The sequence below is a fragment of the Rana temporaria genome, chromosome 1, assembly GCF_905171775.1.
Source record: "Rana temporaria chromosome 1, aRanTem1.1, whole genome shotgun sequence".
NCBI lineage: Eukaryota > Metazoa > Chordata > Amphibia > Anura > Ranidae > Rana > Rana temporaria.
In genome coordinates, this window is record NC_053489.1 from 399,097,556 (window position 1) to 399,112,630 (window position 15,075).

The window sequence follows — 15,075 nt, forward strand, 5'->3', positions numbered from 1 at the left end:
CTGGGTAAATTTGCGGACATCGCATGCGCTGTTCCACTGGCGCGGGAGCGCGCCTGATTTGTATAGTACACTCCCCCTAGCCGTGGAATTTGAATTCTGCCGGGGGATTTACGATACGCCGCCGCAAGTTTAGAGCTAAGTGCTTTGTGAATTACCCACTTGCCTCAAAAACTTGCGGCGGCGGATCTTAAATCAGATAGGTTGCGCGGATCTAAAGATCCGCTAACCTATGTGAATCTGGCCCTATATATACAAAAACACTACTAACTGTTAAACTATTATTACCGTATTTATCGGCGTATAACACGCACCCCAATTTGAGAGGGAAGTTTCAGGAAAATTATTTTTTTTTTTTTTTAATAAATCACTTTGAAGCAAAATAATGGTATCTGAGCATCAATGCAGCCTGATCTGTGCCCATATGCAGCCTCAGTGCAGCCTGATCTGTGCCCATCTGCAGCCTCAACAGCCAGATCTGTGCCCATCTGCAGCATTGCTCCTCACGCAGCCTGATTAGTGCCCATCTGCAGCTTATAAATTTACCAAAATGCCCTTACCTGTTCAGTGCCCATCTGCAGTCTCACCTCTCAGTGTCAGATCATCCCTGCTGTCTCCGAGGGAAGAGGGGGAGCGAGCGCCACTGAATTACATAGAGCCGCAATCTCCTTCCTGTGTACTCGGCGCTCCGTCACTCACAGCCACGCCTCCTGCCCCTGCTCATATGATAGACAGTACAGTGGTCCAATGCGGGGCCAGGAGGCGTGGCTGTGCATGACGGATCGCCGGATACACAGGAAGGAGATCACGGCTCTATGTAATTCAGCGGCGCTCGCTCCTCTTCCCTCAGACAGCAGGGATCAGCGTATAACATGCACACGCGATTTCCCCCTGATTTTAAGGGGAAAAAAGTGCGTGTGAGGCCTTGTACACACGACCGGACAGTCCGCTGAAAACGGTCCGCCGGACCGTTTTCATCGGACATGTCCGGTCGGAGATTTCTGTCTGATGGTTGTACACACCATCAGACAGAAATGAGAGGCAATCCGCGCAGACAGACAGCGCAGTGACGTGTCCGCGCCGTCGCCGCGACGATGACGCGGCAACGTGCGCGACGCAGGAAGGTCAATGCTTCCACGCATGCGTCAAAGTCATTCGACGCATGCGAGGGATGGCGGCCGCTCGGACATGTACGGTAGGTCTGTACAGACGACCGAACATGTCCGAGCGGACAGGATTCCAGCGGGCTGTTTCTAAACAAGTTTGGAAATATTTGCCCGCTGGAAAAAGGCCCGGCGGGCAAATGTATGCTGGAATCCTGTCCGCTCGGCTGTACAGACGACCGAACATGTCTGCTGAAACTGGTCCGCGGACCTGTTTCAGCAGACATGTTCGGTCGTCTGTACGGGGCCTTATACGCCAATAAATACAGTAATTATGATTTCACAACATGGAATCCTATAGTAGAGAGATGAAGGGTACTCACAGCCTTTACTCCACCGTTTAAAGTTGGTGGAGTTAACAATGGCATTTGTAGTTTCTTTCACAATGTCTTCATAAACCGCAGATACTGACAGATTTCCTATTTGCTTTTGCACTTGATCTCCGAGTTGTGTCCTGGGAAAAGGAACTACAAAAACATGCATACGTAAATACAGAAAAAAATTAAGATAATGAGACGCCAACAAAAGATTTAATCTCCCTTTGGTTGGCAGATATTTACTGTATGTAAGAATGATATTATTTGCTACTGTCATTCCAGCATTGGGACTCGCCACATTTCTCTGATGGCACTGACAGGACTTGTATATGTGTCCTTAGTCTTTCTACTCATAGACATAAGAGGGATTTGACTTGAAAATCTAATTCAAAAGCACATGTAACTTTTCACTAGAGAGGACATGCAGGTATATGACCCAAGTTTTACAGGTTATACTAAAATCTGGCCACAACAGGTCAGTAAAGCTTTTCATTTTTTTTTTTTTTTTATATGTAGATGTTTTTACACAGATGCATTTTTTTTTTCTATATTAAATGTTCTGTTTCAAGCATCGGTTGTACCTGTGACAAGCTTCTTGTAGACCCAGTCTGTAAGGATGTATGCAGCAGGTTGAATGATGACTTTTAGGCCCCATACTCACGACCAAACATGTCTGCTGAAACTGGCCCGCAGGCCAGTTTCAGCAGACATGTTTGGTCGTGTGTGGGCGCGAGCGGGCCGAATTCCAGCAAACATTTGCCCGCCGGGCCTTTTCCCAGCAGACAAATATTCCTGGACTTGTTTTAAAACAGCCCGCTGGAATTCTGCCCGCTCGGACATGTACGGTCGTCAGTACAGACCTACCGTACATGTCCAGGCGCCCGCCGTCCCTCGCATGCGTCGAATGACTTCGACGCATGCGTGGAAGCATTTTAAAGGCGGCCCCCACGTCGCCGCGTCATTGTCGCGGCGACACTGCGTCATCGACGCGGCGACACCGCGGACACGCCCCGCGTATTGTTTACGCGCGGACTTCTGTACGATGGTGTGTACAACCATCGTACAGAAGCCCTCTGGCAGACATGTATGGTGAAAACGGTCCGACGGACCGCTTTCACCATACATGTTTGTCCGTGTGTACCCGGCCTAACAGACAGCTTACTCAATGAATAAAGACTCCAGAGGTGTTTTCCAATGCTTCTTTATGCTTCAAGGTAACAAGGATATAAACATAGAGGCTTTTCCATAGGTAAATTTCCAATGAAGTTACACAGCTCTCACACTCTGCAGACTTTTCAAGCAACTAAGCAAAGATGGGGTTTAGAGCAGGAAATGGTGGGTGGGAGCAACCAAACTAGTCAGAACAGCAGGGGGGTAAGGATCATACCAAATAACATAATAACATAACATGTAATAACTGCTAGACAGTAAAAGCTGTGTGACAGCACACTCCCCACCTGGTATAGTGAGATACCACTATACTCTGTTTTCTTTTACATATTATTAACATTGCATACAGTAACATGCTATCTAGCCTTCTCAAGTCTATAAGCTAGCTTTATTAAATGTCTTAAGTGGCTCCTTCACATAACACTGAATCAGAATTTTTGGAAGCAGGCATTATTAGGACTGTCTCTGTGACTGGTCTCAGGAAGGTTATGAAGCCCCATCCTTAACGATCCTGACTTCCACACTTCGGACTCTTCCATCATCACTGGTGATGGCCTTTGTAATAAGTCCAACCTGCCACTGAATCCGGTGAGCTTGCTGGTCTTTTAGCAGGTTTGACTTATTTAGTCGTCTTCCGACTCGAAGCATGCCTTCGTTGTCGATTATTGGATTTAGTTTGAATAGTGGGCTACTCTTTGAGACTGGTCTATTTCCTCTCAAGCATTTAATCTCTTCTGCAAAGACTTCTTCTTGCACAAGACGTATGACGAACAATTCTGCGTTCTCGTACTCTAACACATTGGGTGACTCCTTGCAAGTGTGCCATCCATGACAAGACGATGTCTGATTGGGCTTGCGGAAATTCTGAGCAATATGTCTCAATCTTGCTATAATCTTGACCAATCTTTTCCAAGAAGAGAAACGTTTAAAGCGTCTTGCTTCCAAGTTTCTTCTTCTTGAGCAAATGTTGGAACTCAATGTTATCACTTCAGGGCGGATTTCTGGATCAGTATCTGGATCCACCAGGTGGAAATCGATATCTTCTTTTGAGTTTGTAGAAGACTGGTCCGATAAAAACTTGGGTCCTGAAAACCAAATGGTTTGCGTGAGGACACCTGCTGGCACTGACCTCGTTGCAATGTCTGCGGGATTCAAACCAGTTGGGACATAGTTCCATTGTTCAGGTCTACTGACTTTTCTTATTTGTTCTACCCTGTTAGCCACGTACACATAGAACCTCCTTACGCTGTTGCATATGTAGCCAAGTACGACCTTGCTGTCGGTGTAGTACTTAACCTGATCAATTTCAGAGTCCATTTCATTTTGCAGGAATTCTGCGACTTCGACAGCTAGGGTTGCGCCACACAATCCTAATCTTGGAATAGTGTGAGCAGGTTTTGGAGCTAACTTGGCTCTTCCTAGTAGAAAACCGACATAGGATCTCCCGGAGGGATCTATGATCTTGAGATAAGCCACAGCCGCTATAGCCTCGGTAGATGCATCGCAAAAGACGTGAATCTCTTTCCTCAGACTTCTTGAAGTTGAAGTGGGTGAATAGCAGCGTGGGATATTAAGTTCTTTCAGTACTTTCATGGAGTTTCTCCCATTTAGGCAGCAGGTCTACTGGCAGAGGGGCGTCCCAATCTGTCACTCGCTCAGTAAGCTGGCGAAGTATGGATCTCCCTTGGACGGTAACTGGAGTCACAAAGCCTAGGGGATCGTAAAGGCTATTAACAATTGACAGGACTCCTCGTCTGGTGAATGGCTTCTTGGAGTCAGATACCTGAAAGGTGAATGTGTCTGAAGTTATATTCCAGAGAAGACCGAGACTCCTTTGAGTGGGTAGGGCATCTACTCCCAAGTCCAAATCCTTCAAATCCTTAGCATGATCTTCTGGATTGAAAGACCTCATTACTTCACTGCTATTAGATGCAATCTTATGGAGCCTTAAGTTAGCAGTCGACAGGAGCTGTTGAGCTCTTTTTATCAGATTGACGGCTTCTTCAGGTGTTGAAAAGGATTTTAGGCCATCGTCCACATAAAAATCTCTCTCAATGAATTGCCTGGTGTCAGATCCGAATTGCTTTTCGCCTTCCTGCGCTGTTCTTCTCAGTCCATAAGTTGCCACGGCAGGAGATGGACTATTTCCAAAGACGTGGACTCTCATGCGATAATCTATCACCTGATCATTAATGTTATTGTTGCGGTGCCACAAGAACCTGAGATAATTTCTGTGGTCCTCTTTGACTATGAAACAGTGGAACATCTGTTGGACGTCAACTGTCACGGCAATTGGTTCCTTCCTGAACCGCATCAACACTCCTACTAGGTTGTTCGTTAGATTTGGACCAGTTAGAAGAACGTTATTTAAAGAGGTTCCCTGGAACTGAGCGCTTGAGTCAAAGACTATTCTGATTTGCCCCGGTTTACGAGGATGGTAGACTCCAAAGGATGGAAGGTACCAGCATTCTTCACCTTCCTTGAGGTCTGGTGCTGGTTCAGCGTGAAGGTTATCTAAAATCTTCTGCATAAATGCTAGAAAATGCTCTTGCATCTCAGGTTTGTTACAGAGAGTCTTTTTAAGTGCAGCAAATCTGGTTAAAGCTTGTCCTCGATTGTTAGGGAGGGTAAGCCTTGGTACTCGGAAGGGTAATGGAGCTACCCAACTGTTGGAATTGTCCTTGAAGAACTCTTCATCCATAATCTTGATGAACTCCTTGTCTTCGACTGAAGGAGCAATCTTGTTGTCATCGCAAGTAGTCTGGTACACTGAATCACCAAGGTCCTTCTGAGAAGTGAGCTTGCAGTTTATACCTTGGAGTGCTTGATATGGAACTTCGTTTTTAAATTCAAGTCTTTTCTTCACATAATAAGTCGATGGACATTCCATTGACCGATAGGCAACATTGGTTTTGTAGGAAGCTACATCCAAGAGCTTGTGAGATTGATCTAAACAGACTTCTCCTATTATCACCCATCCAAGATCAAGTCTCTGGGCCTGAGGAGCATCGTCTGGACCGTTACATAACTCTCTTATTTTATGGACTCTAGGAACGTCTCTCCCTAGTAGAATCAAGATCTTAACATCCTTGTTAAGTAGTGGAATGTAGTCAGCAATGTGGCTTAAATGGGGGTAATGACGTGCAGCCTCTGGTGTGGGGATTTCTTTTCTGTTGTTCGGTAGCTGATCACATTCGATTAGAGTTGGAAGAGGAAACTCTATGTCCTCAAATTCTGATGCCACTATGAAGCCATGGGCTCTTCTTCCAGAAGTATTGATCTTTCCTGCACATGTCTGCAAGGTATAGGACCAGGCCTCTCCATGAATGTTGAATAGGTCAAAGAATTCTGGACTGGCCAATGAGCGATTGCTCTGATCGTCGAGTATGGCATACATTTTTATGGAATTTTGTGGGCATCCTTCAGGAAAAACCCTTACAAGACATACCTTGCTACAAGACTTGCTATGAAGCCCTTCTCCACATACCTCTGTACACCTTGAGGTTACGGGGTTGGTATGTTGCTCAGTTCTCTCCCCGCCATCATCTGTTGTAGGCTTGGGGTTGCTGCCGGGTGAAGGTTTCCTTTTGAACAGGTCTGAATGAAGAGCGTCCACATGTTTGGCACTGTTGCACAGAGAACATCTAATGGTGATCTTAGTCTCTTGCTAAATGATCGGAGGATGCACAACACTTGAAACAGATATTATGCTCTTTGAGAAATGACTTGCGTTCTTCAATAGGCTTGTCCTTAAATGCACGGCATTTGGAGAGCGAATGTGGCGCATTATGGATAGGACACTGTTGATTAAGATTGCTTGCCTTTATGCCTGTAGCCAAGACGTTGGATGCTACCTCTGTCTTCCTCACGGCAATAGGATACTTTAAATCCTTGAATTTACTGTTGGTGGCAATACCCCTTGAAGTGGTTAAAGGAGTGGTGGTTGTATCTGGATAGAAGAAGCTTGGGTCATTCTTGGATTTTGCAACCTTCCGCACAAACTCTGCAAAATAAGAAAAGGGAGGGAAGGAAACATGATGTTCATACTTATATTTTGATCCTACACTAGTCCACTTTCCCTGAAGATAACTAGGCAACCTTGCTACAATAGGATTCACGCCCTGAGCAGTGTCTAAATAGCTAAGACCTGGTAAACTAGGATCTAACTTAGCAATTTCAAGTTCATGAAGGAGGTCACCTAACTCTCTAAGGTTATGATTGTCCTTAACAGAGATCTTAGGAAAGTCGTTTAGTCTCTGGAATAAGGCAGATTCAATGACTTCGGGACTCCCATAGTCTTGATCTAGACGTTCCCAGGCAGCATCAAAGCCTGCGTTAAAGTTATAGATGTAAACAGATTTAAGTCTCTTTACTTGTTCTGAAGATTGTCGCCCCGAATACCTTATTAGTAAATCGAGTTCTGCTTGAGGTTCAACGGGCAAGCTCTTGATTACCGCCTTAAATGTAGATCTCCAACTCCTGTAGTTCTCTGGGCGGTCATCAAATCTATACAGTCCAGTTGTGATCAATTCTTGTAGAGCCATACTCTTGCTGAGCTCCGTAGCGTTGATGCTTTCAGTTTTTATAGCCACCGGGGATACTGATGGTGCGCCGACTTGAGCCATGGTTGGTATCTGAAGTTGGCTGGTTGGTTGAGCGAAAAGTGTTGCAGATGGGTTCAATCTAGGTAAGGGTCTGATGTCTGAATGTCTCTGAGCATTTGAAGTTGAAGAGAACTGTATCACAGGGGTCATAGAGTTCATCCTGTAGTCTTTTGCTGTACCCTTGTAATCTCTATTCGCATAGGGTGGCACGTGAGCCGCGTAGGTTGACTCACTTGATTTTGTGACATGCGGTAGTTGCGGAGTGTCTCTGTTAGCTGGTGTGTCTAGTTGACCAGCTTGATTTTGTGACACGTTGCCTTCTGGTCCACATGCTGGATGATTATGAGAAAAATCTCCAACTGTAGGTGGGACTGTGATGTTGTGGTTCTGGCTTAAGACGAACTGTAGGGTCCTTTCAATGGGGTCTTGACAAGCAGCCAAGCTGGGACAAGCTGCTCCTTCTTCTTCCAATAGGGCTTGTTCCAAGACGGATAATTCCGTCAATGCTACTTCCTTTTCTTTACTCTTCTGAAGGATTTCTAGCTGAGCCTCTAGCTGAGCCTCTGTTTCTGCTTGAATGCGTTTAGCTTCTGCTTTGATGGCTGCTTCTCTTTCAGAGCAGGCGGCTTGAACCTGGGCTGCTGCGACCTTCTGGCGAGCTTTGACTATTTGGTCGCTCAGTGTTGACCTTACAGAGCAGGACCGCAGTGACTTAGAAGAGGATTTATGATAGGAGCGGGCAGATCTAGAAGATTTTCCTGAGTGTCTGGAAGAAGCAGATTTACAGGATGTAGTTTCATGTAGCTGTGCTAATCTACCTTCTATCTGTGCCTTTGCTTCAAGATATGTGCTATGCCTCTGCTGGTCAGTAGAAGTAAAGTCCTTTAATTCCACTGCGGCTTCCTCTATGCTGTAATGTGACAATAGGGAATAGAACTTTTCAGAAAGTCTTTTATAATTCTCAAATGCCTTCTTAACCCTTGAGAGAGCAGTGTTCAATTGCTCAGGATTGTTGCTAGTTTCATTAGCGGTTTTTATATAACTTACAGTCTTATGCCATAATGCAGTCAGGTTACTAGATGTTTCTTCCTTACTTGCTTCATAAACCTCTTTTGCCTTCAAGGATGGATGAGGGCCTCTAGCGGGACGAGCAGAATAAAGTAAGGAGTCTGCTTTATCTTGATTAAATGCAGGTGACTCTGTGGGATCTCTGTCAGACATAATGACAAGTGCTGTAGTTTTGGTGTCTTGTTACAAATCTGCCAGAGCTGAGCTCTGTAGTGACTTCTGATATTAGGCAGATTGAACTGAGGAGCTGGATATTTGTGACATCTAGTGCTGCAACTGGTTCAGACTGGATGGCTCAGCTCACTGTGACTTTATACAGGCAGGAATACACAGTTATTTCAGTAGATTCAGGTATTGGATTCACAACCAAAAACAGCTTGACAATGATAAATCCTAGGGACTTGATGAAGCTATGATACAGTCTTTGAGCAGTTCAAAAGGTACTTATTGCTCCCCAATAAAGGCAAAAGTCCCTGGCAGTGAACAGTTATGGAGCATTCAGTAGAAGGCTGGCTTCATACACAGAGTAATGGTGGCTGCAGGAGTCACACACAGGCCTAACTCAGTACACAGCCTGCAGATGGTTTCCTGTGTTAGGATGTTTGTTCTTCACACACACACACGTGGTTACTCACGTTTCTGAAGCTGCAGAGATAGCTGTGTGATGGATTCTTATGGAAATTTACTGTTCTGTTTCAAGCATCGGTTGTACCTGTGACAAGCTTCTTGTAGACCCAGTCTGTAAGGATGTATGCAGCAGGTTGAATGATGACTTTAACAGACAGCTTACTCAATGAATAAAGACTCCAGAGGTGTTTTCCAATGCTTCTTTATGCTTCAAGGTAACAAGGATATAAACATAGAGGCTTTTCCATAGGTAAATTTCCAATGAAGTTACACAGCTCTCACACTCTGCAGACTTTTCAAGCAACTAAGCAAAGATGGGGTTTACAGCAGGAAATGGTGGGTGGGAGCAACCAAACTAGTCAGAACAGCAGGGGGGTAAGGATCATACCAAATAACATAATAACATAACATGTAATAACTGCTAGACAGTAAAAGCTGTGTGACAGCACATTAAAGCTTAAATCATATCTTTTGCATATGTGTTTGTCATTTGAGCTTGCGTTTCAGCTACTCAGGTCTGTAAGCAGGATTAATTTTTCCAACAAAGCAGGAAAGGTTAGCCTGGTAAGCTTAGAGGTCCTCCTGCTGGCTGGAAATAGTAAATATATTGGGCCAGATTCACAAATGAGATACGACGGCGTTTCTCCTGATACGCCGTCGTATCTCTGTTTCTATCTATGCGACTGATTCATAGAATCAGTTACGCATAGATATCCCTAAGATCCGACAGGTGTAAATGTTTTACACTGTCGGATCTTAGGATGCAATACCGCGGCCGCCGCTGGGGGGAGTTTGCGTCGTAAACCAGCGTCGGGTATGCAAATTAGGAGTTACAGCGGATCCACAACGGTTTTTCGCGTTCGCTACGTCGCCGCTAGTCTAGTTTACCGTCGCAAAGTTAGTTGTTTTTTTTTGGTGCCCTAACTTTAGTCAGCAAGCGTATTGCTGTCTAAAGTATGGGCGTCGTTCCCGCGTCGAAATTCAAAATTTAACGTAGTTTGCGTAAGCCATCCGGGAATACGGAAGTACGCTACGCGTGTCGCCGTTCAAAAAAATGACGTCACGGCGCGCAAAGCACGGCGGGAGTTAAGAAACGGAGCATGAGCAGTAGGTCCGGCGCGGGAGCGCGCCTAATTTAAATGGCACACGCCCATTTAAATTGGCCCGCCTTGCGCCGGAGGCCGCCGGCGTAGTTTTCATCGCAAGTGCTTGGTGAATCAGGCACTTGCGATGAAAAAATACGTTACGCCGCCGCGATTCTACGTGAATCTGGCCCATTATGTTTATATGTAGTGTAAAGGCTTAGAGGTCCACCAGCTGGCTGTAAATATATGTTCATACTCTCTTTCCTCTCCCTTTATGGTTACACAACCTATCACATTGCTATGATCTTTTTATATGGACTATAAAACTGAAGGATCTGGAACGAATTATGCTCGCAATCCAAGGTTTTACTGTATTGTCAAACATTCCTAATGTACAAATGTCTCACTAACAGTATATGCTGGAATTTTTTCTACCGCCTCCTTTTTTTCTGTATCCTACTGAAAATCTTAATAAGCATGAATTGAGTAGCATATATATGTCTATAGGTAATATTTCATATTTACTAGTCTAAAAAAAAAATCTTTAACTTTTTTTAGTCCTGATTATAATTTTTATTTCTCAACAGCAAATAATCTATTCAGGTCTATGGCCTAGATTCATGTACGGCCGATCTACATTGCGCGGGCGTAGCGTACCGTATTTACGCTCCGCCGCCGCAACTTACAGAGGCAAGTGCTGTATTCACAAAGCACTCGCGTCTTAAGTTACGGCGGCGTAGCGTAAGCGCGCGTAATTCAAAGTAGGCTGGTAGGGGGCGTATTGTATTTAAATGAGGCTTGATCCCATGTAGATGCATGGCCGAACGAAAGGCACATGCGCGCGCATGCTCAGTATCACGTCGTATTTACGCCCAAAGATACTTTGGCTTAATGCCTGTGACGTGAACGTAATTTACACACAGCCCTATTCGCGTACGACTTACGCAAACAACGTAAAAAAATGCGCTTGTTCCGACGTCCATACTTTGCATGGGCTGCGCCACCTAGAAACCAGCTTTATCTTTGCGCCGGCGTATGTCTTACGTAAACAACGTAAATAATTGCGGCGGGCGTACTTACGTTCGTGAATCGGCGTATCTTGCTCATTTACATATTCGACGCGGAAATCAAGGAATCGCCACCTATCGGCCAGCGTAATTATTGCACCCCAAGATACGACGGCATAGGAGACTTACGCCGCTCGTATCTTGGCCAAATCTATGCGTAACTGATTCTATGAATCAGGCGCATAGATACGACGGCGGCCATTCGGACTTACGACGGCATATCTGGAGATACGCCGTCGTAAGTTTTTGTGAATCTCGGCCTATATATACAAATTGGTTCTGCGGATGCCTTAAGCATTCGCACAGGTGCAGCGAATGACCATAAGCTCCATCTAGTGCCCAAAATGCAGTAATTTTATTTATGAGTTATTTCAGGAAAATACCGCATTATGGGCACTAGTTGCAGCTGGCAATCATAGGATATGATTGGATGGACTTGTGTCTTTTTTCAACCTGACTAACTATGTAACTAACTATATAACTATGATATGATCATAGTACAAAAAATGCAGAATTCATTCATTGCGCTTGTGTAAATGCTTAAGATTTTTTATACTTAAGCCTCTTACACACAATCTGATTTTCCAACGGGAATTGTGTGATGACAGGCTGTTGTCGGAAAATCCGACCGTTTGTATGCTCCATCAGACAATTGTTGGATAGCATGCTTTAAAATTTTCCGCCAACAAATGTGTGTTGATGGATTTTACGATCATGTGTACACAAGTCCATTGGACAAAACTCCAAAACAAACACGCATGCTCAGAAGCAATGCTAACTATAACACAACATTAGCAGAAGTTGCCCAAAGGGTGGCGCTAAAAAGCTGAAAAAACACGTAGTTTTGTGTTTGTTGGCCAACAATTGTGTGCCATTTGTATGCAAGACAAATTCCTGGCCAACGCCCTTCGGACAAAAGTCCTACGCGCCAACAGATAAGCCAGGGGTTAAGCTGTTTAGCAGGTCTCTCCTCCTACTTGATTATCTCTTTTTTGATAGAATCTTATACACACGCACACACACACACATACACACACACTGGAACCTACCTCCTTGTTCATTGCAGACAATGATTCGGTTTCCAAAATCAATTGCACAGAGGGTTTCTCTGAAGGCCTATATAAAAAATGCAGTAGAATATTACAACATTTGATTTTCTTGTGACTGACACATTTATTTTTCCCATAGTTTGTTATAACATTTTTTTTGCATATCTGGAGTACACAATAGTCTGTTCTGCCTGAGGCAAGAAACAGGCTGTGCTTAAGCAGGGGGGGTGTTCCGGAGACGGGATGGGATTAGCTGGGGGGTGTTATGGCTGAACAAACGACTCAACACACTCATGCTGTGTGTCTGCACAGTGTCCCCTTCCTTGGAATGGCCAACTGACCACACTAATGCCGCGTACACAGGATCGGACATTCCGACATCAAAACCGTGGATTTTTTTCCGTCGGATATCCACACGGTCACACAAATGTTGTCGGAAATAGCGAACGTCAAGAACGCAGTGACGCACAACACTACGACGAGCTGAGAAAAATGAAGTTCAATGATTTCGAGCATGCATACAATTTTTGTGCGTTGAATTGTGTACACACTTTTGTTATTGGAAAATTTGAGAACCAGCTCTCAAATTTTTGTTGTCGGAAATTCCGACAGCAAATGTCCGATGGAGCATACACATGGTCGGATTTTCCGACAACAAGCTCACATCGAAAACTTGTTGGCGGAAATTCCGACTGTGTGTACGCGGCATAACACAGATCAGCTTCTGTGCTTTGTGTGGTCATTTTAAAACAAAGAAATTTGATTGGCAGGAGGAGCTAGGTACCGTATTTTCCGGCGTATAAGACGACTTTCTGGATGCAAAAACATGCTTCCAAAGTCGGGGGTCGTCTTATACGCCGGGGACGGTCTCCGTGCTGCTGCGAGCGTCAATGATTTAAAAGACGCTCCTTCTCTTCAGAGTGTTCTGTGATAGGAGGAACACAATTCTTCCCAGCAGCGCCTCTGTTCTGTGTTCCTCCTATCACAGATGCCTTCTCATCCTCGGACGAGATGAGAAGACGTCCGTGATAGGCGGAACACAGAACAGAGGCGCTGCTGGGAAAATTTGTGTTCCACCTAACACAGGACAGTCTGAGGAGAAGGCGCGGCTTTCAAATCATTGACGCTCGCGCTCGCAGCATGGAGACCGTTACCGCCTGCAAAAAAGTGAGTGTTTGCAGTGATTGCACTGGGGGGCAAGTTCAGGCACAGAGAGGGGCAAGTTCAGGCACAGTGAGGGGCAAGTTCAGGCACAGTGAGGGGCAAGTGATGGCACAGTGAGGGGCAAGTGATGGCACAGTGAGGGGCAAGTGATGGCACAGTGGGGGCATGTAATGTAATGGCACAGTGAGGAATGTAATGTAATGGCACAGTGAGATTTGAAAAGGCCTGTTTCTGTCAGCGGTTCTGGCTACCCCTCAGCTTCCAGAAAGACTAGTAAAAAGGGGGTAGTCTTATACAGCAAGTATATCCCAAAACCAAATTTTTTCCTGTAAAATTAGGGGGTCGTCTTATACGCCGGAAAATACGGTACTTTAGGTGGAAAAACATAAAAAATGATGGACACATTGGGGCAGATCCACATACAATTACATGGGCGCAGCGTATGTGAGATACGCTACGCCGCTGTAACTTACTTTTGGCAGCTTTGAATCCACAAAGAATTTGCGCCGTAAGTTACGGCGGCGTAGTGTATCTCTCGCGGCGTAACGGCGCCTAATTCAAATCGGCGAGTAGGGGGGGCGTGTTTCATTTAAATGAAGCGCGTTGCCCGGCCGAACGAACTGCGCATGCGCTGTCCCTAAATTTCCCGCCGTGCATTGTGCGAAATGACGTCGCAAGGACGTCATTGTTTTGACTTGGACGTAAATTACGTCCATCCCGCGATTCACGGACGACTTACGCAAACGAAAAAAAAAATTTAAGTAAACGCGGGAACGACGGCCATACTTAACATAGCAGGTTTAACTATATGCCATTAAACAGCAGCTTTAACTATACGCCGGAAAAAGCCGACTAGAGACGACGTAAAAGAATGCGATGGCCGCTTGTACGTTCGTGGATCGTCGGAAATAGCGATTTTGCATACTCGACGCGGAAAACGACGTGAACGCCACCCAGCGGACGCCGAAAAATTGCATCTTAGATCCGAAGGCGTACAAAGCCGTACGCCTGTCGGATCTAACCCAGATGCCGTCGTATCTTGTTTTGAGGATTCAAAACAAAGATACGACGCGGGAAATTTGAAAGTACGCCGGCGTATCAATAGATACGCCAGCGTACTCGCTTTGTGGATCTGCCCCATTGGGTGTTATTTACGAACGGCAAATCCACTTTGCACTACAGGTGCAAACTACAAGTGCAAAGTGCACTGAAAGTTCACTTGGAAGTGCACTTGCTGTAAATCTGAGGGGTAGATCTGAAATGAGGGGAAGCTCTGCTGATTTTATTATGCAATCTGCAAGCTAAAATGCTGTTTATTATTTTCCTTGCATGTCCCCCTCAGATCTACAGCGACTGCACTTCCAAGTGTACTTTCAGTGCAATTTCAAGTGCACTTTGCACTTGTAGTTTGAACTTGTATAAAATACACATACTGTATGTGAACACACACATAAAAAAAAAAAAAAAAGAATATTTAGGGTAAAATACACTTTAAATACTTACAATGAAAATGGTCTGATTTTCTGGTAGCTGCTTGGTTACAATCTGAATTTGTTTGATGCTAGTATTTGGATTTTGTGCTACAAAGTTTTTAAGTTCTTCTCCAATTATCTTAGCTGCAACTTCAGGGGGAAAAGCCAAAGCAATGCCAGTACCTATTGCAGACATGGCCACGGAGTTAACATTTTTAGAATGGCATTTTCCAAGTAAATTACAAATCCCCTTTTTCAGGTCCTGAAAAATACATATACATGTTTTATTTAT

At 44.8% G+C, this 15,075-nt stretch overlaps 2 protein-coding genes across 3 annotated transcripts in view; both read right to left on the bottom strand.

The window, feature by feature from the left end:
* The window catches only part of LOC120913217 (protein mono-ADP-ribosyltransferase PARP14-like), a 77,511-nt gene that overhangs the window by 15,056 nt on the left and 47,380 nt on the right, over nucleotides 1-15,075 (bottom strand). For both annotated transcript variants that reach the window (XM_040323016.1, XM_040323025.1), the window contains exons 6-8: nucleotides 14,815-15,045; nucleotides 12,148-12,214; nucleotides 1,484-1,627 (exon numbers count right to left, since the gene is read on the bottom strand). In XM_040323016.1, the coding sequence (XP_040178950.1) occupies nucleotides 1,484-1,627; nucleotides 12,148-12,214; nucleotides 14,815-15,045 (442 nt within the window). The remainder of the gene's footprint in view (nucleotides 1-1,483; nucleotides 1,628-12,147; nucleotides 12,215-14,814; nucleotides 15,046-15,075) is intronic.
* LOC120913211 lies at nucleotides 6,171-8,875 on the bottom strand. Its single transcript, XM_040323006.1, has 2 exons — nucleotides 7,846-8,875; nucleotides 6,171-7,800 (listed from the first exon to the last, which is right to left on the bottom strand). Exons 1-2 carry the CDS (start codon nucleotides 8,470-8,472, stop codon nucleotides 6,304-6,306), a joined length of 2,124 nt encoding a protein of 707 aa, XP_040178940.1. The 5' UTR covers nucleotides 8,473-8,875; the 3' UTR covers nucleotides 6,171-6,303.